Source organism: Thunnus albacares, chromosome 7 (assembly GCF_914725855.1).
Source record: "Thunnus albacares chromosome 7, fThuAlb1.1, whole genome shotgun sequence".
Lineage (NCBI taxonomy): Eukaryota > Metazoa > Chordata > Actinopteri > Scombriformes > Scombridae > Thunnus > Thunnus albacares.
In genome coordinates this window covers 829,347-846,358 of record NC_058112.1, presented here as the reverse complement: position 1 = coordinate 846,358, position 17,012 = coordinate 829,347, and the positions used below count along the sequence as shown (strand labels likewise).

The 17,012-nt window shown below is 39.1% G+C and overlaps 1 protein-coding gene across 5 annotated transcripts in view; it reads left to right on the top strand.

Annotated features, from left to right (window-relative positions):
- akap13 (A-kinase anchoring protein 13) overlaps positions 1–17,012 on the top strand; it is a 170,299-nt gene that overhangs the window by 42,893 nt on the left and 110,394 nt on the right. For all 5 annotated transcript variants that reach the window (XM_044357341.1, XM_044357342.1, XM_044357339.1 and 2 more), the window contains exons 3-6: positions 8,125–8,281; positions 12,914–13,011; positions 14,552–14,629; positions 14,854–15,121. In XM_044357341.1, the coding sequence (XP_044213276.1) occupies positions 8,125–8,281; positions 12,914–13,011; positions 14,552–14,629; positions 14,854–15,121 (601 nt within the window). The remainder of the gene's footprint in view (positions 1–8,124; positions 8,282–12,913; positions 13,012–14,551; positions 14,630–14,853; positions 15,122–17,012) is intronic.

The following is a 17,012-nucleotide window of genomic DNA, read 5'->3' as shown; positions in this document are numbered from 1 at the left end:
TCGAGGAATGTGCAGAAAAAAAAAAGACAATATCTCTGGTTCCGCTCTATCAATTTTGATCCTTTTTCTGCAAGAGCAAGTTGAACCTGGTCCAACTTTTACACATTTTTCAGTGTTCTGCAATGGCCAATCACAAACATGTGTGCACACATTCTGTGTGTTTCTGCTATATACCTATAGATTAAATGGTAAATGGACTGTACTCTTGTAGCGCCTTTCTGGTCTTTCAACCACTCAAAGTCCTTTTTACACTAAGAGTCACATTCACCCATTCACACATATTCATACGCAGAATGGGTACAGGGGCTATCATGCAAGGTTCCAACCTGCCCATCAGAGGAATCTAATCATTCACACACTGATGGAACAGCCGTCAGGAGCAATTTGGGGTTCAGCATCTTGCCCAAGGACACTTCAACATGCGGACTTGAGGAGCCGGGAATCGAACCGCCAATCTTCCGATTAGTGGACGACCTGCTCTACCTCCTGAGCCACAGCCGCTGAGATAAAATAGTGTCTGCTGAGATATCTTTCCATTTGTAACATCCTGTCTGTGAGTAGTACAAAACTGCTGTGTGTCTGATAAGTGTTTTAACGCCTTAATCTGTCGCTCCAACTCGACTTCCTGGATCATATTTCATTGTCTTACAGATACCTTACATCTGCATTAACTGATTTTTTTTTGGCCAGTTGAGGAAGTGGAACCAAGTAGTGAACACAACACTGTCACATCATCAGCTTTTAAGTTGATATGTCAAACAGTTGCTTATTTCCACATCCAGCAGTTACGGAGCAACATTATCATTCATTTAGAGTCATGTTTGTGTCCACCTGGTGAATGTAAGACTCTGTTTTTGCTCTCTACCAACTCCTGAGGGAAATATCTGGCTCTTTAGCTGCTAAATGCTCCACTATGTTCACCAGCTAGTCTACAGCTAACTGTGTCTGTTTGCAATTTGGTGTTGAGCAGGTAGTGTACGCTGGGTTTTTAGAGCTTTTTTTTTCTGAAAACAGCTGCCTGCTGCAGCCCAAAATGATGCTATGAGAGCACAGAGAGTGAACCAAAACTGTTAAGTTGCAGCCGGACAGCTAAACAATGAGCTGAAAGCTCTGTGAAGCCGAGGGGAGCTGCAGAGTCACTGATAATTCTCTGTAGGTTCATCACTACGAGCCACGCCTCTCACATTATACATTGTTATTCTAAAACATATTAATTATAGCCACTTTAAACAACACGCCTGCAGTTTGAACACAGAGCTGTTTTCAGTCTGAATGCAGTGTAAAGGTGCTGGGACACCATACTTTTACTCAGTAGAGCACTAAATGATGAGCTTCTTTTTGTTTAAAAGGTAAAATAAAGAAAACCAGTAATATTCTCAATCTTAGCAAGTTAAATAGCCATTGTCAACATTCAGTCCTACTTCTTATGTAAATCTAGTGTTCTAGCATGTATGCATATGTTGGTAATGTGCTCTGGAAATATCCCCCTGCAGAGCACCTGAGCTGAATACCAATGAAAATAAAGTTATCTTAGCCTGAATATTTCCGTATTTATAAACAGTGAAACATCTGCAACTGCTCAAGCAGGAAATGTGAACCATGCCTATCATCACTGCATCAGTCTGTGACTGTGACTGAGAGTGAGAGTGAAAGATCTGTGTGGACATCCTCATTTTGTGTATCTATGTGTATGTGTGTGTGTGTGTGTGGGTTGCGTGAGTGAGTGTGATCTGAAATATTCCTGTGCCCTATTGTTAGACTGTGTTTGTGTGGGCGTGGCTGTTAACAGGCTTTTAACTGCATGTTCAGCAAGAAATGCGTGTGTTGTGTTATGGTTGACATGAGGGAAGGAAATCAGCTGAAAAGGGAGCAAACACACATACACAGGCACCATTAATGGCTTTTTAGAATTAATAACATCCTTTGTGTATTAGCCTGAAACAGACAAAAATGTTGAGTGTTGTGTTCTGTCATCCATACTGGGCTATCAGTTGATTAAACACACTTGTAGCTTGTCACACTTTTCTTGGGTGGTATTTTACTTCTAATGCACAGTAACTTTAGTACTGTCATACACTGAGCTAATGCTGCTGTGTAGAGCAAATGTAGTGCAGTTCAAGCTAACATTTCTAAAAAGCATAAATGCCAATATACTGCTGGGAATGTATTACGGTATTGAAACATGGATAATGTCCAAATACAAACTGTAAAAAAAAATCTTTGAACCAAATGGCTATTACTGAGTCCTATAATTAAGTGAAAAAACTGCAGTGTGGTTAGATTCAAGGCTGAGCATGAGATGAAATAACATGTTAAAACCAGTGTTTCTTGCATTGCATTCATACCTTGAAGATGTATGATCCATTTCAGCTAAAGCTGAGGCAGCACATTACAATTGTTTGGCAGATTATAGTTTTGATTTGGATGTGACGACTGACGAAGAGCTGCAATCATTAGTCGATTGACTCTGTTGACCTATTAGTCAGTCAACAGAAAATTAATCAGCAACTATTTTGATAATCTAATAATAATTCTGGTCATTTTTTATGCAACAGTGTCCTCAAAATGTTTTCTTTTATTTCTCATACATGATATCACCCCGCCATGATAATATCATGGTGGGGTGATCCAATGTATCTCGCGAACGGCCAGCAAGCAAATCCTATTGGATGTAAAGTGCTGGAGTTCAGCATGCATGGTAACAGTTGGTCTGTACCTACCGCCGGTATCTATTAGTTCTTGGTTTATATTTAATGAGCGTGAGTGGTCTCCTGGTTAATGTACAGACTCAGGTGTACTCTTTTATTGGTGATGACAAGGCCAGGGTTTTCCCCTTCCAGCCTGTCCTGTGCCCGGATCAAAGTTGGGGTGTTCAGAGTGTCAGAGAATTGTATTGAAATAACATATTCAATACAAAAACATACAGATATGATGAAGATTTGATATTTGTACTTTTTTGTTAAAGGTTCTGTATGTAGGAATCAGAAATTCCTTCTCATTAGTGAAATCTGTGGTTGTTAAATGAGCTGCAGTCAACACCTTGGTGCTAGTGCTTGTGGCATGATTGCAGGTCACAGGTGATGTCTTTTTCTATGCTTACAAATCTCATAATTACATAAAAGATCTCCAATGTGTGCCAGTGAGAGCCAATCCTCATCACCCAACTCACAAAAATATGTGTTAATCAACCACCTGAACCTAATCCAACCCCCAAACCGTCAACTTTTTTTTGCCAATTATGCTTACTAAAATGCTTACTCAGATGTACTCTTTTATTGGTGATGACAAGGCCAGGGTTTTCCCCTTCCAGCCTGTCCTGTGCCCAGATCAAAGTTGGGGTGTTCAGAGTGGGAGCGGTGTTCGATGATGATCTGTGTGACATAGCGTGTTTACCGGAAGGTGATAACTTATGCAGTCTACTCCATACTGCTGTTGCAGACAGTTGGTTGATAGGAAGGGAGGCTGAGAGATTACATCAACTCTTGCTCAGCAATCCCCGGATCAGTACCGCCACAAGTTTATATGTGTTTGTATGTTATGTGTTTCAAAGTTAACTTAACTTAGTTTGGTTTGGTTTGGTTCCAAAAAAGATTCAAAATCTGTTTACTGTGTGGAGGTGATTGGGATCTTTCATGTATTTGTGAGATAACATGAGACAGGAACCACACATCATTTCTTAACTGTAAGTGGAAATGTTCATACAGACATTTTTTAAGCTTCTGCAAATTTTAATAATATTGCATAAGAGCTTTACCAAAGCTCTGCTACCCCAACCTCCATCCTTGACACAACTGCTTTAATTTTTATTGGCTGATAACAGTTGAAAAAACAAGTAACAAAAAGAAGAAAGCAGAATTTTATTGAAATAACATATTCAATACAAAAACATACAGATATGATGAAGATTTGATATTTGTACTTTTTTGTTAAAGGTTCTGTATGTAGGAATCAGAAATTCCTTCTCATTAGTGAAATCTGTGGTTGTTAAATGAGCTGCAGTCAACACCTTGGTGCTAGTGCTTGTGGCATGATTGCAGGTCACAGGTGATGTCTTTTTCTATGCTTACAATTCTCATAATTACATAAAAGATCTCCAATGTGTGCCAGTGAGAGCCAATCCTCATCACCCAACTCACAAAAATATGTGTTAATCAACCACCTGGACCTAACCCAACCCCCAAACCGTCAACTTTTTTTTGCCAACTATGCTTACTAAAAACACTGATAGGCTCAGTGAGCTGTAGCCGCGGAGCAATGCGCTGTAGTCGGGTATCAATGAGCTGTGGTCAGGGAGCAACATGCTGTGGTTTTGTTGTCAAATGTGTGCTTATTACGACCTTTGGATTACCAACAGGAAACACAAGAGGGGTAAGCTATGTCCTGCTATCGCTCTGGAGCTTGTTTTCTGTTCCTTTGTTGAGGAAATAATGATGTTTTAGCTGTGTGTGTGCGACTTGTCATTGCGGGGGTGTTTCGTTGTGGAATGTGTAGTGGTTGATGGAGGCAGCTAGCTGTTTCATTAGCTGGAGAGCTAATACCTGCAGGGTATTTCCAGTTGGACAGCACAGTTTTTGTTGTGTTGTGTCATTATGCTGGTCACTTTGATTGGATTTTCGCAGAAAATTCGGCCTGGGTCCTTCACAAAGAAATCTGTCCACAGGCTGTTACAGACAACCGAGAAAGCCAGGGAAGATCTTATTGTTTATGTTACACTACTACCCATTCATTCATTAGCAATAAAAAAACGTTAATACATAGGCCTATAAATTGCTTCACAATTCTACATACAGAACCTTTAATGATAAAAGTTGCGGGGCAGCTGTGGGTCATCCACTGATCATAGCGTTTAGATCCCCTTCTGTGCATTTCCACATGTTGAACTGTTCGTGAGCAAGACACTGATCCCCAAATTGACCCAGATGGTGAGGCCAACACCTTCCATAGCTTGCTGCCATTAGGGTATGTGTGTGTGTGAGAATGGATATATGAGAGGCAAATTTGGATAAAGGTGCCATATAAATGCAGCCATTTGGTAAAAGTATGAGTTAAATCAATCAATCAATTGTTCAGTATATTTCAAATGCTGAATCAGAAGGATTCATTTTAGTCAGTCTCTAAGGAGGATGAATTTTTCACTTAAAGGTGCAGTGTGGAGAATTTAGTGGCATCTTGCAGAACAGACTTGGCAGAAATGGAATATAATATTCATAAGTATGTTTTAATTAGTGTAGAATCACCTGAAAATAAGAATCTTTGTGTTTTCGTTACCTTAGAATGAGCCCTTTATATCTACATAGGGAGTCCACCATGTTGCATTGCCATGTTTCTACAGTAGCCCAGAACGGATAAACCAAACACTGGCTCTAGAGAGGGCTTTTTGTGGGTTTTGCGGTCACTGTAGGTTCTCTCACATGTTTGGAAGGGAAGGGGGAGGGGAAGGGGTATTCAATTGGTTGCAACCTCACCGCTAGTTGCCACTAAATACTACAGACTGCACCTTTAAATGCTGCAGACTGGGTATTTATTGTTTACATCTGTTTGTGATGTATTTGCGGGTTGTACTGGCACACAGTTTACAACACTCCGCAGAACTTTACTCTGACTTACTCAAAATGTTACATTAACACTGGCTCCACACTCTAAACCTGTTAGCAAATGATTACGACCACTTTACCAGTATGACATACTGATCAAATTCCTGAAGAACAGGGAGAAAGAATCACAGGTGATAGGGTCATATTTGATCTGAATTTATGATCCATTTAACCTACTACAGAATTTGTGACCTTATTACAGACCATGAATTGACTTTCTTTTAAAACTGGTAACTTGTAACAGACTATATGATCTTTTAACTTGTCACACTACGGGCACAGGAGTGCAGAGAGTTAGTCTGAAAGGTTTAGGACAGTGATATGCAGACTTCGGGTTGGATCTGTGGTTGTGTATCATTGTAGCTGAATCTGTGATTCTCGTATTAAATTTGAAATACCGTCAATTAATCTTAAAACTTCTAATTTTCCCCTACATTGTGATGTGTTGCACTGATTAATTACAGCAAAACGTATGTATGATATGACCGATCAGTCTATCAAGTGCAGCACTGCATCAGACAGATGCTGACACATCTCATCTTGTTATTAGTGTAGTTACTAGCAGTCACCTCACTCATTAAACACACAAATGATGAAGCTCCACAACATGCTCTCCCTGAACCTTTGTCCTCTATAGAACACTGTGGGAAACCCTAGAATATTGATAGCCCTGCTGGCATTAGCACACTGTTGCTTCATCAAAATTATACAGCAGATATTTTGTCTTATTATAAGTAGGAAAAGGTGGTAAGGCAGCAATTAACACTGTTTTTATTACACTCGTGCATTAGAAGTCAAGATGTGAAAAAGGCTTTGTTCAGCTTCTTCAGTCTTTCCCCTGGTCTTGTGTGCATCACTGCAGTAGTATCTTGACGGTCCATTTTTAAGTGTGATTATGTCAGATTTCCTGAAATCTGTTTTATCAATTTTATTTCTGTCTCCACAGTTTCACAGTATGTGGACTGAAGACTAAATGCATTTTCACTGTGTTTTTAATATGTTTCTGTTACCACCTCTCATGGGATCTTCAGTCTTTCCATTCATTTTTTACCATGACACATAACAACAGTGTCCATCCCATCATTACAGGAGCAGCTACTGAGGAGAGAGGAGAGCATAGGAACACACAAATTAGACAAACTAACCCAACATGCCAGCCAGCTACTCGTGATGCTGACTCACTGCTGTGGTTGGGAATGTAAACCCCCCCACCCACCCCCACCCAACACGCACACACACACACACACACACACACACACACACACACACACACACACACACACAGCTGTTAAACTGGGATGTATGTAGCCTCTTGACTGTGCAAAAACAGAGCAACAGAATCACAGATGACTTCATCTTTTTCTTCTTACAAACATGGGAACAGTTAGCATTTAACCACACATAGTTTTTCACTTGGTTTTAATTATAGGTCAAAACTAGCATTTTGTTCTCTCAGGCTCACAATGCAAAATGACAAACAGTGACTTAAACAAAAGTCAGACGGCTTGAAGTTTGTTGTGTTAGACACATTTTTGTTGAAATGTCAGGTTTGCTGTCTGATTTTAGGATAGTCTTTAAAAGCAAATGAATGACTTTATTTAGATTGAAATGTGTCTGTCTACACATTTATGCTTGTTGAACAGGTATCTTGATAAATTACTGTTATTAGCTTTTTATTCACGGAGGTTTTATTGCACTTACAGTAACCAGCATAATTGTCATCGACTCAAGTAAACTTTCTTTCACCTCACCTGGTTCACTGTCTCCACCTCTCAGCTCTGCTGTCTGCTCTGTGTGCATGTGTGCGTGCGTGTGTGTGTGGAGGAGCTAAGCCCCGCCCTCCATCAACACCTACACAAAGAGCAGAGGAGAGGACAGAGAGGAGATGCTGCTGCGTGTTCAAGTTCTACCAAAATGTAAAAAAAAAATACAGATAAAAGAACCAACCTTAAAAATACCACAGGTTCTTCAAATTTTAGAACTGGTTCCAATTCAGAACTAGGTTTTGATGGGCATCCCTAATCAAATCAAATCCAAACTACTTTTGTATAGCATCTTTCATACATAGTAGTGCAATTCAAAGCTTTAAAGATGACAAGCTGATAATGAGACAGTACAAGAATAAACAGTAAAACAGATAAATAAAAGCATCACATGATCTTCCCCAGGAGCATAATGTACTAGATGTTTAGAAAATATTTTTTCCCACTGGTTTCTATATTTGAAATCATCAGTAGCTGATACCTTGTGTGCATTAATTATTATTAACAAACTGCCAATACCATATACTATACAATTCATTCATATAGTAGACTTAATAATATGGAACTGAATCCTACAGGGCCCTGCTGCTTACAGTGTGTTGTTGGATTCAGCTACTAGTCTCGTCTTGACTCGGATCTATCTGCGAGGGTTTTAATGGAATCAATTGATCGTGTACAGTCTGCCTTCAAAACAAGGTGTTTTTGTGTATGTATATGTTGTTGTGCACATATAGAGTTAATAACACTGCATCTCTGTCTCTTCTCAGGGAGAGTGTGTGTTGACTGTTCAGCTGGACGATGATGACGTGGGAGAGGAGCAGGAAGAGGAGGTGGAGTTCTATCTTTTATTCTTGGGATCCACCCAGAGACATCTCGCCAGCACACTGCGAGTCAGCCATGTGACACTGCAGGCTGTGTGTCCAGGTATATCAGACATGTATATATACACACATATTCACTCACATTCAGTGTGGGCTTTCAAAGGGACTATAACTATAAAGAACTTTGCATGTGGAGGAAGAATCTCTACTAACATACATTGTAGAGCTACTTCTATATGCTGATGAACTACATTTTTGCATAAAGTTGTCAGTGCCCATTTCCAAATGACCATTTCCAATCCCTATAGTAATAATGACAAATACTCTCCTCCTCTCCTTGAATTGTGTGGTTAGATAGAGTATTATGGTCACTCTTTTGGGTAGAAAAGTGGGAGATTTCAAGAATAAAATCTGATTTTTCAAGAAATGTTAAGGCTTTATTGCAGACAGTGGAGAGATGACAGGAGAGAAGGGAGAGAGTGATGCTCCTGGCCAGACTGGAACCAGGGACATTGTGGTTCATGGTGACATTTGACAAATGAGAAAATCACCAGACTACCAGGGGAGTGACTTTGCACCAGAAGCGGATGTTTATTCTCAGTGTAACATCCAAGACCCAATTTCCACCAAAATACCAACAACTCATTTTGTGCTGCCTCATTTGAATGAACCTCCCACCACACACGGGCAAAACCAATTTTGCCACCAAAGAAATGATTGGAAATACAGATAACACAGATCACACACCCACGATGTTTTGAACCAGCTTTTATCTATGTGTCTATCTACTTTTATTTGAGAATTTACAATATGACATGTTCTCATAAAATTAAGAAAAATTCAAAGATTTTTCTCCCAGCAGTAGTCCTTATGCTCCATATCAATATTCTTGTTAAAGTGTAAAAAAAATACTCTATTAAAACCAGGCTATGAAATTACTAAATTAATTTAGTTATAGGAGTTTATCAGCCCTTATAATGGACCTTATTATGCTTATTTCCAGCTCTATATTGTTATTCTGGTACTCAACTAGGGTAGCTTTGAATGATTCACAGTTCAAAAAACTCCTTATTTATCTTATACTGGCCCATTATTCAACCTCCTAAATGACTAAAGAGTGGGAGACTTTTATTGTGAAGAATTTACAGGAAGTGAAACATGCTCCTTACTGAATTAGCAGAGCTTAATCAGCAGCGTTAAAAACTGGTCGAAACAACAACAACATCTGAAGATATTTGGAGCTGTTTGTTAAGTAGATCAGTTAGAAATAATGCAGGGATGTTTGATGAAGAGCTGCAGACGACCAGCACACCTCCAATAGGTAAACAACTCATTTTAGTTTGCCCTGCTATGTAATGGAGTCATGGCTTGGCGTAACTACTCCCAAAACAATGGAAAAATGCCATAATGTTAGCAGAGTAGAGCAGTGAACTCACGCGCTGTGCATAGAGCAGATGATCATATAAAGAAATACATCATGAGCTGACATTGGCTCACTTTGGCCATGTCAATATGAACATCTGACATTGTAACATTACATATATGACTGAAAATAAGGAAAAGCTTAATATGTCCCCTTTAAATGCTAATATCCATAACTAGTTTTATAATGAGTGCATCATTGATATGTCCATGTGAACTATCAGCTGAGTGTCGGCACAAAGTTGGAGATGTTTTCCATATTTTACTATTGCGCATGGTCCAAAATTAACTTTTCAGTTTACCAGCCAAGATGGCCGATAGATGAAAAATTAACCGGCCAGACTGATTTTTTCACCAGCCAAAATAATAAATTGCTTTTTACTATTGCAATTTGCTATTATTACTATATATCATGTCATCTTGGTTTCATGTACGATTGTCAATCAATTATAGTAGTGTGCAAACATGCACTTCAACACGTAAATATGCTCAAGTTGGAATTAGATGCCATCACTTTAATGTATAGACTACAGGAGCACAAGCAATCAGAAAATCCATTGGCATGAGTTTCAGTGATGATTTAATTAAGAACTATTTTTGGTCTCAATAGAAGGCCAAATTTACTAAAAGGATCGTGATTAGCAAATTGCTTTAAATGATTTACTACTTGTACATTATATGTGTGGCAACAAGCAACGCTTTATTGAGCTGCCAGATTTTTCAGCGGAGTTCGGCAGGACGTTCAGGGTGACATGTAATATAGTAAATTAGTCCAAATTAGCCTTCCGAGCTAATGTGTGCTGACTATGCTAACAATGGATCGGAAATGTGCAACATCATTTTTTGCCATCACTAGATATCAACAAAAGGCAGAGACTATATTATATCAGGTTGCCGTGAGTTGTAAATTTGCCATTTCTAAGCAGAAGGCAGAGGATAACATTATCTCTACCTACAAGCCTGAGCAGCTCTCCTGCTCCTGCCACCGTCCCAGACTCACCCTTACTGATGGCTGTCTCCTCAGCCTGCCGTTGGGTGTGCAGCGCTAACTTTTCTTTTTTCCATTTTATGGCAGGTGGCCACCAGTGTCAAGGTACATCACAACCACCTAATATGCTGAAGTGTGAACCAGTTATCTACCCCCACAAACAAACACAGCGAACCTGCAGCTTTCTCCAGCGCGTGCAGGAAATTAGTTTTTTCCCACTGGCCAGAGTGGCGGGTGGTCTCCATAATTAACTCACCAAAGACTGCATTTGGCGAATGGCGAGTGTTATTTTTGGGATCTGTTATTGAGAAATGTTGAACACCTGGCACACCTGCGTGACAATGCCAGATGTTTCACACCATGTCTGTCCACACTATAAAATCAGTGTAAATACATATCACACTGGATTTGTGCATTTTTTAATTTTGCATTGGCTGATGATTCAGACACTCAGCAGGCTTCCACAACAACTCTGCCATATTTGCTCCACTCTGAACTTGATTTAAACCTTTGGATGCTTCCAGCAGTCTACAAGTACTGGATTTCAGCTTTGAAGAGTAACTTATCTCTTCACCCAGTATTACTGGTGGGTGACATCAGAATTGGTCTGTTGTGGTTGTGACCACACCAAGCCGTGATGTAGCATTGCACAAGAGTGCTTTGTGATGTGCTACAGCACATGGGTCTGGCAGGACCTGCAGTAACCTCCAGATGACAATGCAAGCAGCCTGTGTATAGTTACTCTCTAAAGAATTAGCTGTCTGCTATGGACAGAGAGATGATTTTGGTACCAACTCCTCATCAGATTACAGGTAAGGAGACCACTTATGACAAACTCTAAAGGAGTTGGTATAGTCGGTATACAGCTTCCTTACCTACTGCACTGCTCCAGAGCAGCAGCAGTTTCCTGCCTGGCTTCTTGTCCGATGAGAACAGCATGTGTTTAAAGCACTATGACATTCCTCACTAATGGATTAGATGGATGGAGAGACGGAAACATTTACAGCTTCTGAAGGCATTGGACTGGACATGTTGTCAGGATTAACAGCAGGCCTTTATGCTTCTTGTCAGACTAATAAGGCAACATGTGGAACCATTTTGATTTTATTCAAAGAGTCCATCTGAAGGATTTTAACATGATATACATAAATAAGAAAAATTGCGTTTAAGGAAGCTTAAACACAGTTTATTTCATAAAAAGCCATTCTTCTACCAAACACATCTGATAGTTTATCCTGACCTGTAATTAAAGTGGGTGAAACAGGTATTATAATAATAGATGAGTCATGGTGGATCATTAACATGGTAAATGTTCCATATTGACACAGCCTGTCAGCTACAATGTAGGGATCATAACAGATGAACATGATTTGCTCCCTGCCACCTTCAGGGACATTGTACATATCCTAAATCCTCACATCTGCTGCTGGTATTGAAATGATAGCTGAGTCTCAATTATTTAAAGCCTAAATAAAAGTTAATCTCTCAAAGCTATAATATGTAACTATTCCGCTTTAAAATGTCTAAAAACAACTAGACCTATGTTGTATATTTTGTTGAGTTGTGTACTTACATTATCCCAAATCTTTCTGACAATTTTCAAACCCAGAGAAATCTGTAATTTTAATCAAGGTAACGGTCCGTTACATTTTGTCGCCTGTCACACCCCTCTACCAAAGAGTATACGCGTACAAGCTGCATGCGTCGGCGTTGTTTGTCCACTACAATTGTGTCTACCAAAGATCATACACCTACAAGATAAATACATCGGTATTGTGACTGTTTGCCACAGTGGCGTCTACCAAAGAAGATACGGAGAGGAGGAGACCTCTACGGATAATTCAGCTCCTGGTAAAATCCTGGATTAATCCTATCCTGGAGAAGCTGGTTAACAATGCAGACAACAACTCCCAGGATCCCGCACTACTTCACACCGTCATCACACGCCGTCTTTTTTATTGTTTTGATTGAGAGACCCCTAGCGGCTAAAATTATATATTGTGCATTTAATTTGGGCCAGGAGGGTTGGAATGACCTGAACTATGACTCGCAATGTGAAACATTTGTCCAGGGTGTGTTTCACTGACAGTAGCCTAACAGCCATCAAAAGAACAACAAAGGAGAAAAATGGAAATGATGTAATGAATAGGAACAGTATTTGTGTTGAAAAGAGAAGGTTAGAGTAGCAGAGTGAGTCAAGTCAATTTTATTCGTATATCTTTGAACCTTGTTGTTGTATTTATGAGATGTTTTACCTCACAGATACAGTCATAAAATCTTTACCTCTGTGTGTGTGTGTGTGTGTGTGTGTGTGTGTGTGTGTAGCCCATAATGTGTGTGAGCAGGTCTTGGTGACATTGTGTTTAGCTCGGCCTGGAGGACCAGTGGACACACACTCACAGGAGATCTTCTGCTTTGTTCAGGTAATAAGACAGTCATTTTAATCCATTCAACTGGATGACTTCCTTTTCTGAGGATTATATAGAACAATATATATTTTTCCTCATACATTAAAGAAATTATATTAACTATAAAAGTTGGAGCACGACAGATACATTGAGGGGTTGATATATCACAGATATATTGGTAACCATCAGTACAAAACGTCAACAAATGCATTAGAATCTGGTTCTTTGATTAAAAAGTCAAACCTACAAGCCTGTGTACATAAAAACTCTGGGGTAGAAGTTAAGTATGACTCCCAAGGTGCATTTTGGCAAGAAACATCCAATCACTGAGTTTAAAATTCTGTCACGATGACTTGACATTTATCACAGTGCATTTAAATGCACATTCAGTTTTAATGTATGTGGCAAACTTAATAAAGCATCCAATGCTGAGTACCACATATCCACAACCCCTCCACCTGGACTAGAGGATGAACACTGCTTCATTTCAAACAAACAAGAATAGTTTTACTTATAGTTTTTAATCCGGACAAAAACATAATTATGATAACAACCCGTCTAAAAATTGCCTATAGGTAAGAATGTGAGTATACCTCTATGTGAGACACAGTCCACCTGGTCACTCTGTGACCTGGACTCCTGACCCTGCACAGGATAAGCCTGGGCCCGGTTCCTAGTCTACAAAGTCCTGTTTGCTCCTAACTCTCTCTCTCTCTCTCTCTCTCTCTCTCTCTCTCTCTCTCTCCTTCCCTGTAGGCACCCATTTGGTTATGTTGCAGCCTTGGTTCCTTTTTATGTTATGTTATGTTACGCACCTTAGAACATACACACATTATCTTCACTCTCCTGCACACCCTACACTACTGATTCCACTGATCTCCATACTCCATGTTCTTGTGTACTTTTGTTATCTATTTAGTTAATCTCAGTTTGATTACTTCAATTACTTCTGTTAAAACCTTTAATATGGTGTGTCTCCTCATATTTGTTATGGCCCAAGAGCCAGGGTGTGACAATCAGTAATGGATAGATGATACTGTGTGTCTCATACCAAGCATGAAAACTTCATCAAACCATATAAAACAATCACAGTCACTTCTAACTAAAATATAGGCTACAGTGTCTCCTCCTTGACTATTTACTCATTTTAACAAGTCACAGAAGTTACAACTAGAAAAGTCTGTTTTAATAAGATATGTTGCTTTTGTGACATGAGATAGTTTTGTGATAGAAGAAGATAAAGTGATGTTAACAAGAAAAGTTTAATAATTTTGCATTATTCATAACAATAAGATGTCATAATGACATGGAAAATATCTTGATATGTGAAAAGGATTCTCATTATAACAAGAAAACAGTGTTGTCATGGTGACAGAAAGAAGCTGCTGTAGTATTTCTAGACATTATGTTTAAGAATGACAAACGAGTTGAAATGGACTCTTCTCTTGATCACTGAAATAATTCCTGCACGTGAAGGCACCACACAATTATCTGAGAGGTCTTTTCAGTTTTTCAGAATAATGATGAGTGTATATGTGTATGTGTTTGTGTGCAGGACCTGGCTCTCGACATGGCCCACTTCCTGCTCAATAACACAGCTCCACAGGAAGCATTATTATTGGACGATGAGCAGGTAAGAAGGGCTTAAAAATGTTGTATATAGGAAGGAATTCATTTTCACTCCATTCTAAAATGTTCTTAAATTGTTGTTTAGGCAAGGCCCACTGATAATTCTGTCTTTATGTTCATGCTGCTTAATTGTACAGAAATGTTTTTATTAGGTAGAGAGGGCATGAAGGGAAAAGCAATAACACTAATAACTGTCATTTTGAGCCGTCTGTATTTTCTGTCTGTCAGATTCCGTTGAAAGAGTGTGAGAGGTTGGATCAGAGCCTAGCGCTGGCCTTGAAACACCTCACTCTGTGCCACCAAAGGACTTCACCGGGACTGCACACACACTCTAGAGACGCTCTCATCAACACACTCACACTGACAGATATGGACAGACACATAGACAGCCGAGCAGTGACACACACACGGACACAGACTGACACAGCGACAGACACACATACACACACAGGCACAGACAGACACAGTACAGAGGCATGGCTGGACAGCTGCAGTGGTGAGTTTTATTTTGAATGTCAGTTTTTAGTTCACTGTTCTAATGCGCACAGATAATATCTGAACCTGTTAATAATCAATGGATGATTAATCATTAAGAAATTAACATGTTTAAACTATTGATGTGGCCCATACACTCTGCAATATCCAAATAAATATGCTTGAACAAAAGATTAAATTAACATTAAAATTCTGAAAACAAAATAATAATAATAATAATAAGAATACTAGATATTATGCCTGACAACCACCAGCCTTCATTGGAGGACATAACTTAGATGAGACTGAGCATGCTGGGCATTTTTGTTACTTAAACAACATTTTTCTTGTATCAACAAAAAGAAGCTGTAGCTTTAACTAGCTCTACTAGTACACTCGTTATCTCTTACTGGTTTTATGTAAGACACATGAGGATGACTTGCAACAAACGTCCCCAGGCAGAATCAAACCAAGATCATTGTGGACACATGGTGTCTGTCTTGGGCAACACTTTTCTCTTACCCATGTTATAAATAAAATCTGGGTTATCAAGACTTTTCTCAGAGAAAGCCTATTTTCCTGCATGTCAAGTGCTGAAATGCCTGCGTGAATTCTTTACTTCACTCTTTTATCTCTGACATTTTCTGTCTTTTTATCTCTGTCATTATGTTTTGTCCTGTTTTTTTGAATCTCATAATCAGCAGTCAGTTAATTCTATGTCAAACATACCAGAAACAAAGTCTCCCACTCAATTAGCAGTTGGAAGTGTCCCCCTGTTTTTTGGATTTGATTTATAATGATAGTGACGGTTACTAGCAGAGCTGATTTGTTTTGTTGGATCCAAAAATCACACTCCCACCAGAGAAGCAGTCATATACAGTACATGTTTAATGACTGAAGACACCATTTGGTTATTATATGCATGGATGCTGCTCCATTCAAAAATGACTTCCATGGTTTAAACAGGATGTCTAATTGTTTTGGCTTCTTATGATACACTGATTGATATTAGACTCACTGCTAGCATTATTGATATTAGTTACTAGAATTGACCTTATAGACTGAGCTGCTGTGATAAATGATCAGTCAACTTGCTGTCCTCCATGTGTCCACAGGACAGGTTTTAGGTTTATTAACAACAGACAATTATGAAATACAACACATCAGATTTTGACAGGGAAAGATCCACTTATTTCCCTCATTGTCCCTGATTAGCACTCTAGCAGGCTAAACTAAGATGGTGACCATTATACCAGCTTTGCATAAGCATGTTAGCATACTGAAGTTAGCATTTAGCTATGGCATTTAGCTGTGCCTATGTACTGTTGTCTTGTTTAATTTCTTCAAGTTTGTCATTAATAAGATGTAATGTCAGTCCTCATTGTTTCGAGAGCTGTTCTTAAGCTTGTTAAATACATGATGAAGTCAATATGGTCCACACAATGTTTGAAAACAACCTCCCAAACAAAAAATGTAGAAAATGTCTAAATATTGTTATTTTTAAAAAACAAATCAATTTTTGGTGATTTTAGCTTGCGTTGAGTGTCAGTGTCAATCATTTGGTTTAACATGAAAAATATACCAATGCCTCACTGTTAAAATGATTTCATTCTGAATCTCCTGCAGGAAGTTAGGACTTAGTATCAGCTGTAGCTTGAGCAGAGCAGAGCAAAAAACTCTAACATAGTTTGGTGATGTCAGGCTGATACCCCATTTGCATAATAAATATAATGCTGATCCTGATCCACTGAGGACATGCACTGTGCATTCCAGGTAAGTAATAACTGTTATTAGCATAATCAAAACGAAAGCAAATCATGTGTAGGCTACCTGTGGGAACAAAGAATAAAAAACATAGGCCTAACTCAAATGTGATAATCACACTGCATATGCTGTGGAACACTTTGTGGTTT